The 16,422-nt window shown below is 44.6% G+C and overlaps 1 protein-coding gene across 1 annotated transcript in view; it reads right to left on the reverse strand.

The window, feature by feature from the left end:
• Window positions 1-5,501: 5,501 nt before the first annotated feature.
• The window catches only part of POLR2L (RNA polymerase II, I and III subunit L), a 32,993-nt gene continuing 22,072 nt past the window's right edge, over window positions 5,502-16,422 (reverse strand). The window contains exons 2-3 of the mRNA XM_069223117.1: window positions 13,586-13,729; window positions 5,502-5,926 (exon numbers count right to left, since the gene is read on the reverse strand). Of these exons, the coding sequence (XP_069079218.1) occupies window positions 5,818-5,926; window positions 13,586-13,680 (204 nt within the window). The 5' untranslated portion in view covers window positions 13,681-13,729 and the 3' untranslated portion in view covers window positions 5,502-5,817. The remainder of the gene's footprint in view (window positions 5,927-13,585; window positions 13,730-16,422) is intronic.

The following is a 16,422-nucleotide window of genomic DNA, read 5'->3' on the forward strand; positions in this document are numbered from 1 at the left end:
TCAGGGGTACCCAGCCCAGCTAGACAATCCAATGTTACAAAATAGTAACCAAATCCAGCACCTTCAGAATGGAGAGGCGCTGTCTGGGTATGTTGACTCGACCTGCCCTCGACACTTCAAGTTGCACACAGCAAGTTACCAGGTCCTTGCCTCCGGACTGGAGACACCCTGCCTGCCTAAACTTCCAGTGGACCCCTACAATTTTGATCCCACGCAGGAAGTGCTCAGTACCATGCCTCCAATGACTGGGGTACACGTAAACAGAAGGCACCGCTCTCCAGATGTTAGCAATCATGATACTGGTGACTCTAAGGAGGTTTCTGATGTCTCTGAGACCTCTGCAGCAAAAAGGGGGCAGTCAACCTGCCCTTGGAGAGCAACTTTAGGATGCCACACAACAGCAGGCAAGCAACCTCAGGCTAGTCTTTAACCCCTTCTGTGCCCAGGAAGTAATGGTTACGTCCTGAGGCACAGTGCTCGTGTGCCCAGGACGTAACCATTACGTCCTGCGCACAGAGCCTCTGTGTGGTTCCTCCCCACACCCCCAAGGTAGGGATGGAAGGGGAAGCCCTTCCCCTTCCACCCACGACCCCCCGCCCCCACTGCGCGATCGCGCGCTGACAATCACAGAGTCTTCCTCCCATTTCTCTTCCGATCACGTGGAGGAGGCCAGAGAGGCTTCAAAGGGAAGGAAAGGAATTTCCTTCCCTTTGAAGTCTCTTTGAGCATTTCAAAAGCCGGATTGTAAAGCAATCTGGCTTTTGAAATGCCCACTAGACGCCAGGGATTTCCATTAAAAAGGAAATTGGCATGAGGGAGCGACCCCTTGGGCAAGGGTCACTCCCAGGGGGGTCATTTTTTTTTTTAAGGCCTTTTCTGCCTCCCCGGGGATAGATCGGCCTATTATTAGGCCGATCTGCCCCCAGGGTGGGGCAGAAACCTCTAGGCACCAGGGATCATTTTATTTTTTTTTTTTTTTTTTTAAGAGGTGGGGAGCTCCCCTCAGGGGCAAATTATATTTAGGCCATTTCTTTCCCCATTGGGGGCAGATTGGCCTATTTTTATGAGCCCAATCTGCCCCCAAGTGGGACAGAAACCACTAGACACTAGGGAGTTTTTTTTTTTCGTGAATTTCACACAAGGGGAGCGACCCCTTAGGCAAGGGTCGTTCCCCTGGGGGGCAAATTTATTTGAGGCCATTTCTGCCCCCCTGGGGTGCAGATCAGCCTATTTTAATAAGGCCGATCTTCCCCCAAGGGGGGCAGAAACCACTAGGCACCGGGGATTTTTTTGTTTTGTTGTTGTCTTACAGATGGGGAGCGACCCCTTTTTTTTTGCGCCAACGTCACGCAAGGGGAGCGACCCCGTAGGCAAGGATCGCTCCCCAGGGGGGTGGGGGGGGGGGCAAATTTCTTTTAGGCCATTTCTGCACCCCCCCCCCCCCACCCCAGGGGCAGATCGGCCTATTGTTATTAGGCCGATCTGCCCCAGGGGGGGCAGAAACCGATAGGCGCCAGGGCTAATTTTTCTTTTTGTTTTTTAGAGACGAGGAGCGACCCATTAGGCAAGGGTCGCTCCCCTGGGGGGCAAATTGTATTTAGACCATTTCTGCCCCCCTGGGGGCAGATCGGCCGATTTTAGGTCAATCTGCCCCCAAGGGGGGCAGAAACAACTAGGCACCTGGGATCTTTTTTTTTTTGTGCCAATGTCACGCAGGGGGAGCGACCCTGTAGGCAAGGGTCGCTTCCCGGGGGGGCGAGTGGGGGGGTGGGGTAGGGGGCAAATTTATTTTAGGCCATTTCTGCCCCAACCTCTAGGCACCAGGGCTAAGTTTTTTTGTGTTTTTTTTGTTTGTTTGTTTTTGTTAGAGATGGGGAGCGACCCATTAGGCAAGGGTCGCTCCCCAGGTGGGGGGGGGGGGGGGTTTGGGGAGGCAAATTTATTTTAGGCCATTTCTGCCCCCCCCTGGGGCCGGCTGAGCCAGAGGCCAAAATCCACAGGTAGGCACTTTGTAAAAAACACTTCGGTTTTCTGTGAAAAAATGGGATGTGTCCACGTTGTGTTTTGGGCCATTTCCTTTCGTGGGCGCTAGGCCTACCCCCACAAGTGAGGTATCATTTTTAATTGGGAGACTTGGGGGAACGCTGGGTGGAAGGAAATTTGTGGCTCCTCTCACATTCCAGATCTTTCGGTCACCGAAATGAGAGGAAAAAGTGTTTTTTGGGTCAAATTTTGGAGGTTTGCAAAGGATTCTGGGTAACAGAACCTGGTCAGAGCCCCACAAATCACCCCATATAGTATTCCCCTAGGTGTCTAGTTTTAAAAAAATGCGCTGGTTTGCTAGGTTTCCCCATGTGCCGACTGAGCTAGAGGCCAAAATCCACAGGTAGGCAGTTTGCAAAAAACACCTATGTTTTCTGTGAAAAAAATGTGATGTGTCCACGCTGCGTTTTGAGCCATTTCCTTTCGTGGGCGCTAGGCCTACCCACACAAGTTAGGTACAATTTTTATCTGGAGACTTGGGGGAACACAGAATAGCAAAACAAGTGTTATTGCCCCTTGTCTTTCTCTACATTTTTTGCTTCCAAATGTAAGGCAGTGTGTAAAAAAGAGGTCTATTTGAGAAATGCCCTGTAATTCACATGCTAGTATGGGCACCCCGGAATTCAGAGATGTGCAAATAACCACTACTTCTCAACACCTTATCTTGTGGCCATTTTGGAAATACAAAGGTTTTCTTGATACCTATTTTTCACTTTTTATATTTCAGCAAATGAATTGCTGTATACCTGGTATAGAATAAAAACCCATTGCAAGGTGCAGCTCATTTATTGGCTCTGGGTACCTAGAGTTCTTGATGAACCTACAAGCCCTATACATCCCCGCAACCAGAAGAGTCCAGCTGACGTAACGGTATATTGCTTTCAAAAATCTGACATTGCAGGAAAAAGTTAGAGTAAAACGTGGAAAAAAAGTGTTGTTTTTTTCACCTCAATTTCAATATTTTTTTTATTTCAGCTGTTATTTTCTGTAGGAAACACTTGTAGGATGTACACAAATGACCCCTTGCTGAATTCAGAATGTTGTCTACTTTTCAGAAATGTTTAGCTTTCTGGGATCCAGCATTGGTTTCACACCCATTTTGGTCACTAACTGGAAGGAGGCTGAAAGCACAAAAAAATAGTAAAAATGGGGTATGTCCCAGTAAAATGTCAAAATTATATTGATAAATTGGGTTTTCCAATTCAAGTCTGCCGGTTCCTGAAAGCTGGGAAGATGGTGATCTTGCCTCCGCAAACCCTTTGTTGATGCCATTTTCAGGGAAGAAAACACAAGCTGCCTTCTGCAGTCCTTTTTTCAAATTTTTATGAAAAAAATAAAATAAAAATGTTCACTGTATTTTGGCTAATTTCTCAGTCTCCTTCAGCGGAACCCACAAAGTCTGGGTATCTCTAGAATCCCTAGGATATTGGAAAACAAGTACGCAAATTTGGCGTGGGTTGCTTATGTGAACAAAATGTTATGAGGGCCTAAGCGCGAACTGCCCCAAATAGCCAAAAAAAAGTTCGGCACAGGAGGGGGAAAAGGCCTGTCAGCGAAGGGATTAATCGAGAATGGTGTGTGGATCCCCTTCTTTGGAAAGTTATCCTCATGGGCACCAAGATTCCTCTGACAGTGTCCCGACACAGTCCAGCCGCACTGGTTGCCTATATTTGTTGGGGGTACTCTAAGTTGCAGACATTGAGTACCCCTACTTACACTTAGTAAAACCTTTAAAGTGGGGGGTAGTTCGAAGGGTATTACGTCTAACTACAGATGTCTCCTCTTAATGTTCTCCATGTCTGCCTTGGGGACCTGGAATGCAGATCTATATGGGTGCCAGGCTCCAGGAGGCCAAGTGTCACAACCTCTCCCTCCTCTATCTCACCAGGCTCCCAAATGGCAAGGATCTGTTCTGGATGCCCAAGTTTTATAGGGGTCATCTGGGGGAATGTTCAGATGTGCTCTTCCCCAGGGACTCCTGGAATTAAGCCCAATTTATGGGGCACCAGAACCTGTCCCAAAGCCTAGAAATGCCCACTTCCTAGGAGCGGCACTTTCTGACCAGGGGTGGCAAAGCTACTGTTACATATGGCTTGGGTTTGTCATCCTGAGTCCAAGGATATAAAATACTACAAGACTGCTCCCCTCCAATCCCTTATTGCAACTGGACTTAATAAGCCTCGGTGTCCCATATCACTGCATGGGCAGAGCAGCTCGCAGTGGCAGTGCGAACATGCGTGGTTTTTTGGCACTTGTGGCCTAGCACACGCAAGTGACACCGGTGACAGCCACCACCATGGTGCTCGTGAGCCTTGGTTGGCCTCAGTCCTCAGGTTCCGTTCCCATCATAAATACTCATGCAAAAATACACACGCCATTGTCACTTCGGCCATGTGTGCATCCACATAAGAACCACCCTACTCAGTCGTAGACATGGACGCGTGAGTTGGAGAGGCCAACCGCCATACATACCTGGCCTGGCCACTCAAACCTGCACACAGGTGACGGTGCCAGTTTCTAACTCATATGGATAGTGTGGGCACTTTCAACTTGCAGTGGCAGAGGAAAAGTGCTCAGAGCTCCTAGGCTCTTGAAGAGGAAAACTGTTGAAACCTACTCCAAAGAAGTGTAAAACATCTGGGGGGGAACCACTGCTTATATGTGTCAGGTCTAACAGAAGGGCATGAGGAAAGAACACTGAGGAGGTAACAGACCGAGAGGAATGCAAGGGGCGTTCACATGCTCTTAATACTAAATTAAGTTAACTTTTCTTTATGACGACTTTAAATCTTATATTTTTACTGATCTCCAAAAAATAAAAAATAAAACAGCTAAAGCTTCGTTAGCAATTTAACAGGAAGACCCACGTAGAATGAGTTTTCTTCGGAGGAAAGAATTCATGCAAAAGTATTAGATGATTTACAGAACTAATTAACCAAATTAAGATTTCTGTTCGGGTTGGGGTCCTCAGAGATGTTCATGGCTGGCTTACATTAAGATAAGGAATCTTAAGTCCTTGTAAAATGTTGATTCTCTGCGATTTTCAGCCTGAGAGGGATAATTGTACTATAATGCCATCGTCTAATAACAGCCTTTAAAACAGGCCAGGATTTAAAATAATAATAATAAGAAGAAGAAGAAGAAGAAGACTTTAGTGGATAGTGAAGCTGGATCTGTATATTGTAATAATTTTAAATGATACATTTGTGCTGCGAGGAATCACGTGTTTCTTTAAATCGTGGATCTTTGCATTCTTATTTAGAAGGCAAACACTTGAGACGCATAAAAATGATTCAGACAACTTTCTGAAACAACACAGCAACACATGGTTATTGATTAACTGAATGGCGTGAAACGAAACGCTTTCAGGACTTTTGATTCAAATACTTACAATTGGATTACATCGAGTCCATGAGCTTCACCCTGCATGGACAACAAAACAGCCACAATACATCACGTTACAACAAAACCATCTTTATTAAACAATGTACAAAACAAACCTTGGCAGACACAGGACAGACCGACCCGACCCCTCTTTAAAACCGTCTCTAACTGCTGGACTTGGGAACATTTTTCATCCAGAGTTTAATTACACTGCAAGCTTTGAGAAGTCTCGGTGGGAATGGAATCCATCTTTCTTGTTCTGTTTGAAGTGGTGGGCGGACAGAGCAGCGAGGCGATGCATCTGGAGACAGTGTTTCGCACCCGCAGTCACAGCACACATCGGAAAGTGGTTTGGTCCGCAAGTCGCTGGATCTTCAGAGGCTACAATCCTCACTTCTCCAGTGGGGCGTAGTTCAGCAGCTTCTCGATAAGATCCACGTGAGCTAGCAGCATTCTGCGGCAGCAGTATCTCTTCAGCCCCAGGGCGTCGAGGGCATCACTAGGAGAGAGGAGGGAGTGCGCATTAGAGGCCGTGATCTGTACGGAGTTGCATCTAGATACTAGACATTGAGCTGTCATAAGGCAGAGCGGCAGACCTTCCCAAGAAAGTGCCGAAATGGAGTCTTTCTACCCCAGTAGGGACTAGAGAAAGTTAAACATTTGCTAGACACTTAGGGGGTTATTCTAACTTTGGAGGAGTGTTAATCCGTCCCAAAAGTGACGGTAAAGTGACGGATATACCACCAGCCTTATTACGAGTTCCATAGGATATAATGGACTCGTAATACGGCTGGTGGTAAATCCGTCACTTTTCCGTCACTTTTGGGATGGATTAACACCTCCTCCAAAGTTAGAATAACCCCCTTAATTTGTAAGCAGTACAAGGTACATTTAGAGCCATACTGACCACATAATCGCATGTTTGAGAGAACTAAGCATACACCGCTCCTAACAAGGAGAGGAGGGTGCCTGCAAGGTATCCAGACATTATTTGTGCGGCAGAATGTGTGTGATGGTTTCTGGAGTCTGACCACACCAACCACCCTGGCCTACAGCCACACAAGCAGGTACTCTTCTGGTATGGATCGGAAACCAGTTTTTCAGCACACCCACTTTCCTAGAAATGTATAGATATACATCTCCCGACTCCTTTTTGCCATCTCCTATTTTTAAAATTACTCACATCCTCCCATCACCTTTCTTTTCTCCTTCCCACTTTCCTTCTTACTGATGTGCTCTTGTGCAAAACCAAAAGTTGTACCCCAAGGGAGACCGAGCGTTCGAGCCTGAAAACATGGGCCTGGCCAAATGGATGAAAATGGCGTTGGTACCTGGTCAACAAAATAGTTTGAATTCTAACGAGGAAGAAAAACTGTACAAACAAGGGATTAGGACATAGGCCAAGAAGAACATAATCCAAAGCCAAAAGTGACAGGAAAGCCTCTTCTGAGATCAAAAGCTGGATATTTTTAAACAAGGAGTGCAATAGTAAAATAACAAAACAATTAAGCCTTTACAGCTGATCCACCCCAAAACACTTCACTCAATGTTTATGTAGTGGTAAACGGGTAAGCTACGTGCCTCTTGCGAAGGCACACAACTTCCTTCTTGGGTACCATAATAAGTATATTCTCCAATTTCGAGCCACGCCTCAGACCACAGAAAGATTCAAAGCTGGGGCCCAAACTTAAAACAAGGAAGCGACAATGTAGATTAAATGTTACAAATCATGTAAGCGAGTCCACTGTTCTGCCTTCATGGCAACGAGTCGAGTGTCTGCGGACCTACTGAGGTTTAGCATGTTCAAATCCAGACAGGAGCAACTCGGCCCTTCTTACTGCTACTGTTATTTGACTAGATGGACATTAAGTGTGATTTCACCATAGGTAACTGTTTTATATATACACCCAGTCACTATCATTAATGCAGTCTGGCACCCGAATATCCTTATTTAGCTGCATATAAATAACTAAATATAAGCCACTCTGAAGTGTCAGTTGACTACCAAGGAAGCATACTTAGGATGGTGACCCATAGAACAGTCCTGCATCTTCCGAGACGAGCCCTTATCAGGCTGCACTTGTACTCGCAAGGTGCAGAATTAAGTCAGACTACCATTAAATGAGTTATTTTCACATGTTCAGTCACATGCTGTAAAGGCATGACAACCACCAAACAAACAAACATGCAGCCACCACGTCCACCTCCAAAGGTCCATCGCGAAAGGGGCACAGGAGTGTTTATGATTACCATGCTAGAGGAACTGTTTGAAATCATACTGACGGGACCACACCATAATAGACTTACTTGAAACAAAAATGATTAAGATGAAAAAAGTAATGCAGTGGCACTTCCTTGTCGAAATTAAGTTGCTGCTTTGCTTCTATGCCACTGGAATATATATATATATATATATATATATATATATATATATATATATATATATATATATATATATATATATATATATATAATATATAAAAATATATAGGGTTCAGTAACAGTGGTGGTAGGAATTTCAGAACAAGACATGGTTCTTGTTCGTCCATATACCTATGCCATTTGCAATGGCACAAACAGACTGACATGTGGGAAAATACGTCTCAGAGGATTTCAGAGTCTCACCCCTTTATTGTATGAGTGAATGGTAACTTGCAGAAGTTCGAGTTTCTATTTCCATTCAGAATACTCAAAAACAAATCTTGCTCAAAACTTGAAAGAGTGAACTTTGTAAACACTAACATTGTTTAAAAAGCGTTTAATTAAATATTTATATATTGAGTAGAATTAAAAGTTCATGAACTAAACCATTTATTCGAATTTGTATTTTCCTTGAGGGACAAAGGTTTGCTGTACTTGTTGGGTTGAGTGCCGCACACAGTCTGGGACCCTAAACTCCCACCTACCTGCTCACACAACTCCATCACTTGAACAACTTCTGGCCGATGGCTTGTGTGCTGGCGGATTAAAGATTACTCCGAAGGGCGAGATCAAAAACCACCTTCTGCATCTAGCGCACACACAAACTCACCAAAGGCACGGTCGGTTATAAGCCTAGCAAACTGCTTTGGCAGAGCTTCTTTTCTTGAGCACTCAGAGGCCCCCACTGGCAGGTAAAACCAATTTAAATTTCCCAGAATTATATATAAATAGACCGTATGTCAAATGTATTGAACACACATGCCGATGAAATTGTTGCATTAGTGCATACACAATGTTTAAATTCACCGCTGCTTCTATACTATTTCAGGCTTGCATAAAGAAACGAAATATTGTTCTTAGCTTTTCTATATGGGATTCAGCTCATACTTTGTGCGACCAGATGGCTCATCAAATAGTCCTCACGTGTAATCAACTCGTACAAATGGACTGGAGAAGCTAAGCTTGTGTTAATCACGATTAAACATGTACTTTACCAACTGACATGGATGGATTATCCAAGATGGGCATCGTAAAAGGTTTGACAAAAAGATACCGCAAAAATCCGCTGTGACCTTTAACCAACAAGTGAGTCTGCACATCTGGCAGCATTCTAGACACAGAGGTTAGTGCACAAGATGTTCAGTGGACTGCGAATAAAATTACAGTCTTGTGACTGCAATTCATGAAATGCCACAGTTCACAGAAGTCAGATGCAATTCTAATTTCCGTCAGTACAATGCTAATCTCGTTTTTACATGTGAAATGATTCTCGCATATAATATTTTTCCACACAAAAGATATCGTGACCAAAAGGAAGTCCTCTGCCCCACACACTTTAGGGAATCTAAGCAAGCACTGGCAAAGTCAGTAGGCCGCACCTATGCAAGAGCTATTGGCTTTGAAAATGTCTTTTTGTCAAGCTATAAAGCAGAGTGGCTGAAAGTCAGAAAGTATAAAGTGCTTTGATGTGGCCAGGACTGACAACTAGGGTCAATGATCCATTTTCTTAGTATGTGGTTAGTTTGCATTCACAAAAAAGTTTTAAAAACAAATGACTATAAAACCCAGTCCACGAATATAAACCAACAATAAATTAATATGTACAGTTATGCATCAATTTTTTTTAATTGAGGCAGGAAATCCGAGTCAAAGGCTAAGGGTGAGAAGGTTATGATATTGTCTTTCACTGGTCTGTTTCAAGTGCTTTGGTGACGAACAGTATTTGGGAGGACTCATTTTCTCTCTGCTGCAAAGGGCAATCTCTTTTTTGAGAAATCTTAACATCCAGGACCTGTTAGCAGGTGCTGCAGTTAAAGTGGTGGCTGGGTTCCTGGCTCAGCAACTACCTTGCTGCCCGAGCAGCAGGTCTTCCGCTTGTCGCCCGTTTTCTGCATTTTGTCTCGCCTTCCCCTGCTTTGTGCCCATCTTCTTGGTACTCTGCCTTGTTTACTGTTGTTTCCTGACTTGTTCTCTGCCGAATTTTGACTTGCTTCTGTTGTATTTTCACATGTTATCTGCCGTATTTTCACTTGTTTTCTATTGTACTGCGACCTGTATTCTGCCCTCTATTCCACGGTTATTGCCCGCTCGCTTTCCAACCCGTTTCTTCCTCTGCTGATCCTACTTCCCTCAGGCCCCACTCACTACCATCAAGTGCCCCTCTCTCCTACCAGGAGCTACGTAATAGAGGCCGCAGTGCAATCACACCACGGGCATGCTGCTGGCACGCCAAAGGCAAGCCCATTTGTTTTCAGCACCAGGAAAACTGGTTCTACCGCTAACCGCAATTACACCACCACCGAGCCCTGGACCCCAGACTCTACAACAAATGCTGCTGCACTTCTCTGTGATCAATGGCAGGACCGGTCACCTACCTGCACTTTCTTTTCCTGCAATACCGGAACTCACACAAAAACCACAGCCACGCCCACTATAACCATTTAGGAGCAACTTAACTGCCTTCTCCTCAACACAGGATCAGTCTGGAAGTATGTCACCAAAATCTGGGACTTCATCACCACTATCACCCTTAATGTCATCTTCCTCACCGAGATCTGGCTCACCTCCGCATCCACTCTGAACATTGCCTCAGCAACACACAATGTTACAAGGCAGCACACCGGGACTGTATCAAACAAACACAGAGGCAGGATCGCCATCATCCACAGTGAAAACATCCCCTGCACCACCACCGCAATCTTGGCTCACCTCAATTTTAAACTTCAAACAGACAGCAAATCCACCATCAGGGACACCTTCACTTACAGAGCTCCAGGACCATGCCCCAACTTCTGCACCACCATCCTTGCCTTCATTTCCCCATTTACCATTGACTCCAAGGATTAGATTTTCCTCGGAGACTTCAATTTCCACCTTGACTACACCAACACGGTCAACCTCCTCTAAAGCACGAGCATCATCAGCCTCCCCAACTAGTCACTAGCCCCACACACAATGCAGTCTTCACAGCCACCGACAGTCAAGTACAGTCGTATCACCAAACTCACCTGGACAGACAATGCCATTGTCCACTTTGCCATCACCAGACGGGCACCATCCGCAAGGCATCCAGTGCCCCCCACCACAGCTGGAGCAAAGCGTCATGGAGCCAGTGGATCGACTCCCTCAACACTTCTCACCTTGACACTGCACGCAACCTATAACAAGCTGTCAACAACTTCACCACCTGGATCATAGACTGTGCCGAGTAGGGTCATCCCATCATGCCCAGCAAATGCAAAATAGCCACCAAACTGGCCAGACGGTGCACATCTGTGCTCCACCTCCTTCTTATTTGAGCGCATCACCGCATCCGCTGTAGCAACAGTGGAGGACGAACCTCACAACTAAATCCTGCAATGCCCCCCCACTTCACCTCCACGCCTGCAGCTCTCTTCTAGAATTCTGGAAGGCACTCAGCACCTGGCTGTTCAACTGAACCCCCCTGAAGCAGCTAGACCCTCAGCGCTTGGACATCCTCACTGGTTAGTAGCCGCACACTTGAATGATTGTGTTTAAAATATTGCAGCACTACCTACCTCATGAGCTAGTGCAAGCAGCAGTTACACTGGAAAGTCTTGCGCTCCTTCTTAGAATCTATGTTGTACACCAGTATGGCGGCTGCTCAGTATGTCCAAAAGTTAGTGGCATAGTGTCCCGTAGAGTGGAATAGAGTGAGGTGGCAGAGAGTGTTGTGTACTGGAGCGGCATAGTGTGGAGTTCTATTGAGTGGCATACACTGGAGTGGAAAAGAGTGGACAGGTGTTAAGTGCAGTGGCATAGAGTGTTGCAGTGAATTCAGTGATGTACAATGCAACATTGTAGAATACAGTGGCATAGATTAGAGTGGTGAAGAGTGCTGTGGCACAAAGTGTTACCAAGTGCAGTGGTGTAGAGTTGAGTGATGCAGAGTGCAGTGGCGTTGAGTGGTGAGGGGTAGAGTAGCATAGAGTGGCAAAAAGTAAAATTAGAGTAGTGTGGCGAAGATTACATTGGCATAGAGTAGAGTGGCACACAGCAGAATAGAGAGGCTTATTGTAAAGCTGCATAGAGTACAGTGGAGTGGAGTGCTGTAGAGTGCAGTGGTGAGTTGTAAAATGGAGTGGTTCAAAGTAGAGTGCAGTGGTGTAAGGTGGTGGAGAATAAAGTGTAGTGGCGTAGAATGGAGTATTCATGGTGTGGTAGAATACTGTCATTACAAACAACACATTTTCAATTGAAATGATCATTACATTTGTATGGACATACAGTTTTACTAATAAAACTATACAGTTCATAGGTAATGGGTGGAAATTGCAACACCTAGTGTAATTATTTGTTTTGATCATATTGAAGTATTTGTTTCCAACATACTTCAGAAATAACAAAATGTGCTTCACTTGTATTCCTAATTCTGATATATTCTGAAATACTTACACAGTTAATTTAAATGTTGTCTTGTGCTAGAAAAAACAACCTCTTTCCTACCCCCGGTAACCAGTAAGCCTGTCACATAAATTCTCTCACTTTGAAGTCGGAGGAAGAAAAGTAAAGTAAACAAGCGCCCTCTGAAGACAGCGCCTGATATTGGACCTCGGTCTTTGAATGCACAGCAAATGTGATGAGATAAAAACAAGATTTACAGGCAGGGAGCGCTCTGAAGTAAATAAGGTTTGGGGAAGGCAATGTATGAACTCAATCTGCACAGCCTAGAACAAATAAAGCCAGCAGATGGAAAGCAAGAAAATTTGAGTAACCAATGTCAAGCAACGGACAGAACGCATTTATAGGTCAGCATTCTGAATATCCCCAAGATATCTTTAGCAAGGTAGGCTGCGAACTAAAAAATACCTGGTATATCTTCCCAAGTGCCAGTATAAATGTATGACCTTTTCAGAGAAAAGGAAAACTGGCATGTGTCTTTCACTACTCTCCCACAGTATGCTGCTCATGTAGGTGAGTGTTAGGAGTCAGAAAACACCAGTATAGGTGTTTTATATATGCAGATGTACATGGTGTAATATGCTAATACCATTGCTGAGTTGGAGGAGGGGGGTGGTAGGCCACGACTCAGAAGAGGTGAAACAAGAAAACAAAATAAAAAGATGCAGATAGATAAAAAGTTATCTCTGGCCATAACGCCCATCCTCCCCTTTCCCCCAAAACACAAAAAAATACAGCTCTAAGAGGACATGGTTTCCTAAACAGTGTCACTTTTCACACTATACATTGAAACCATTGCAGGGTTTAACCAGAACAAGTCGTTTATCAAGAAGTGTCTTTGAAAGGAATAATTACAAATATAAATGCCACACTCCCAAATCAGTTCCTACCACTGTCAATCAATCACCAATAGAAATAAACATTCCTCTAGACTCCTTGCCTGGCCCACTGCAGACTCATTCCACAATAAAAAGAGCTACAAAAAAAAAAAATTATAATAATAAATATAAATTCTACTTTTTAATGCACACACGCTGTGTTTAAAATACTGGGCTTGAAACTGGCAAGCAGTGCATAGTTAGGACTGCATGTGCCTCATCTGTACATGCCACCACAAGCACACCATTGACTCCGGTTGTCACCTCACAGTCCTCTCTTTCCGTTAATCTACTAAATCAATAACACTGAAAGTGATAACCGGCCTCTATTACAGAACTGTAAAAAGCACAGAGTGAAATGATGCTTTCATTTAAACACAGTGAAAAAGCCCCAAGAAGGACGGAAACGGTTCTGACCATATATTAACTATGCATACCCTTCTGTGTATTCGGCCTGCAGCAGTCCGAGATATGCCTCCCATTTATTGCCAACGATTTTTCCACAGGTGAAGCACCTCACTGGGATAATCATAATGATTCTCGGCAGTTGGCCAGCAAGGAGAGAGCAGAAGAGCCGGTGTCTGTAGACAAAACAAGAAAAATGCATTACAGAACATAGCCAGGGGGTTCATGAGGGGAAAGATTTGTTGATGCACCGCAGGTTTTTGTCTGGGTGTCAGTTTGTAGAGATTGCAGTATTCTACCTCCAAGAAGCCTGGTGCAAGGGCACAGTGTTTTCGCAAGATAAAATGTACATATTTTCTTTCCAAACATTGTAATAAGGAGCATTGTTTAATGGTCAGAAACATCTCGCCTGAATGCCTCTGTGCTTCTGCATAACCAAACGATCACTCCCATTCATTAGAGCAAACGAAAAAGAAAGGTGTGCGAGAGCTGCCAAAGCGGTTTTGTGTAAGATCTTTGCCCCAAATCCCAGAGGTCTCTCCATGCTGGATAGGTGTGCAGCCGGATTCCCCTCTGACATCTAAGATGACCGGACCCAGCACCCAGATTTCACCAAAATGCTGCTGTAGGTTTCTCAGCAATGTGACCAAGCAGGCCTCAAACTTGGCCCCAGGAAGGAGCTAGAGCCGGTAAGGAGAGGGCTTGGCCGTGTGGTGGAATGGAGGGCTCGGTTCAGCCAAACAGTACGTTTAGTGTTTGCTGCTGTAGGATTGAGCTCCTCCTCAGGGACTGCATGAGTCATTATAGTATTTTCTGCTATGAGACCAACGTTAATACCATGAATCTTAAATGACCCTGCCTATATGCAGGATGCTAGCACACGTCAAGGTAATTAAAAAAAAATAAAAAAATACATATAACCGAATACCCAACCAAAGGCAACATTTTGCGTCTATTTTTTGTCACAGGTCTCCTATGTTCCCAACCTGTAAGTAACATGCAGGTAGCAAGACGGCAAACTGCTTTTTGAGTTAATTCACAAATCTGTGTAGCCTGTACTGTACGTGTCTTTTTGAATGCAACGTTACTATTATGGGTCATGCGAGTGTGTTCACATTTCTTTTCACCAGTTTGTGTGAATTGAACCTCGTTCTCTTCTGCTAAAAAATTATGCACATTGGGGCTAACAAACATTTTCCAACATATTAAGCAAATGCTTCCTCACTTACTGTTCAGCTCATGTAGCCTTTGCCACACATCTGGATTCGGGCGAAAAGCAGTTTGCAGCAGCTCTCCCTATATACGGAGCATGCTCTGTCTGGAGCAAACACCATCCACTGCCAGCCTGTACTCTCCATTAGCAACTATCAAATGGGAGACCTCGAACAATCAGACTTTTCTGAAGAGTAAATTTGGACCCACACACTGGGAGACAATGGGGTAGTTTAAGTTTAAGGTAAGTGCTGTTGCACAAAACTGGTTGATATATTGAGCATCTTTTCTGTCAAGTTAAGCAACAAGCCACGCTATCCAGGAATCCTAGATCTACCTTGTGGAGATCCACCTGCATTTCCCAAATGCAACATACACAGTCCCCAGTGGAACCACTGACTTGTTGAACTGGATTCAGGTGCTATGTATCAGGGAATGGGGCATTTGACACTCACTAGCTGGAGGCCCCTCATAAGTACTCCAGAGACTGCATCTGGATGCAGGGATGGCCTAGATCCTACTCGGCCGCTAGTCAGCAAACTGAGCTACGGAAGTGTGGGTGTCTAGTTCTGTATACAGTGCTCTGACGTTACACCAGCATGCATTCCTTATTTGAGAGTGTTTTTTGACATCATATCTCCAACCCCTCTGACTACAGGGGGTGGTACTGGCCGTGCGAGCTTCCACTACTGCAGTCCCAGCTTGATTAAGTCTATGCTGTTCTTTATGTTGTCTCCTTGGTCTTCTCTTAGAAAAGTTTGCTTTTATGAAAAAAGTCTTGCATTTTTCTGGTCAATCTGAGCACAGTCTGAACCAAGAGCCCGATCCAGGATGCAGGCTCCAGTTGAGCAAGGAAGGTGCTTTGCTATTTTTCTACCACATGACATAATCACCGATGGTTCTCCTGGTGCAGGCGATCCTTCCCTTCTCCTGGTACAGAACAAACTTTGGCACCTGCTGTGGATACCCTGAGGTATCAGCCAACTCATCTGCTATGCTATCCCCTGCTTGAATCTTAAATTGACCAATCAAAACACCATTGATCCCAGTTCCCAGCTTTGGCCATTGAGGTACTGGCCCAGTACTGAAAAATGAGCGAATGTATTTCTTGGTCACGGTTTTAGCCTTGACCAAAACGTTTGCTTCAGATGGAGCAACAGATCAGCCAAGAGACAGTGAATAAGCTTCACTGTGAGCCTGCAGTTTCCAAGACTCTTGGAAACGAATGCATCATTCTTTGCCCCTTCAAAGTTAGTCTAATTGGGATTTTCTTTTCCAATTTGTTATTAATGACACCCTACTTGAACGATAAGACTAACTCATATGACCATAAAGGCCAGATTTCCTCTGACAGAGTGAATAAAATATGCAAGTTCAATGTTCGGTTTCTCCAGAAAGCTAATGTTCATGTCATCCTGACAAGCTGCGGTCTCCAGCTAGAGCAAGGGCTAGATTGGTGCACTGTAATGGACACAGACAATGTTAAGATAACAAATACTAAAGGGGAGATAAAAGATTTATACTGGGTTTGTTGCACTGCCAATATTTTAACAAGATTATCAATTAGGAGAGGAAACCCACTCTTAATAAAATTATTGTATGCCAGGTGTGCATTGTAAATGGATAGACGTACCTTTCGGTTGAAGGAATCTTGGAA

This window comes from Pleurodeles waltl, chromosome 3_1 (assembly GCF_031143425.1).
Source record: "Pleurodeles waltl isolate 20211129_DDA chromosome 3_1, aPleWal1.hap1.20221129, whole genome shotgun sequence".
NCBI lineage: Eukaryota > Metazoa > Chordata > Amphibia > Caudata > Salamandridae > Pleurodeles > Pleurodeles waltl.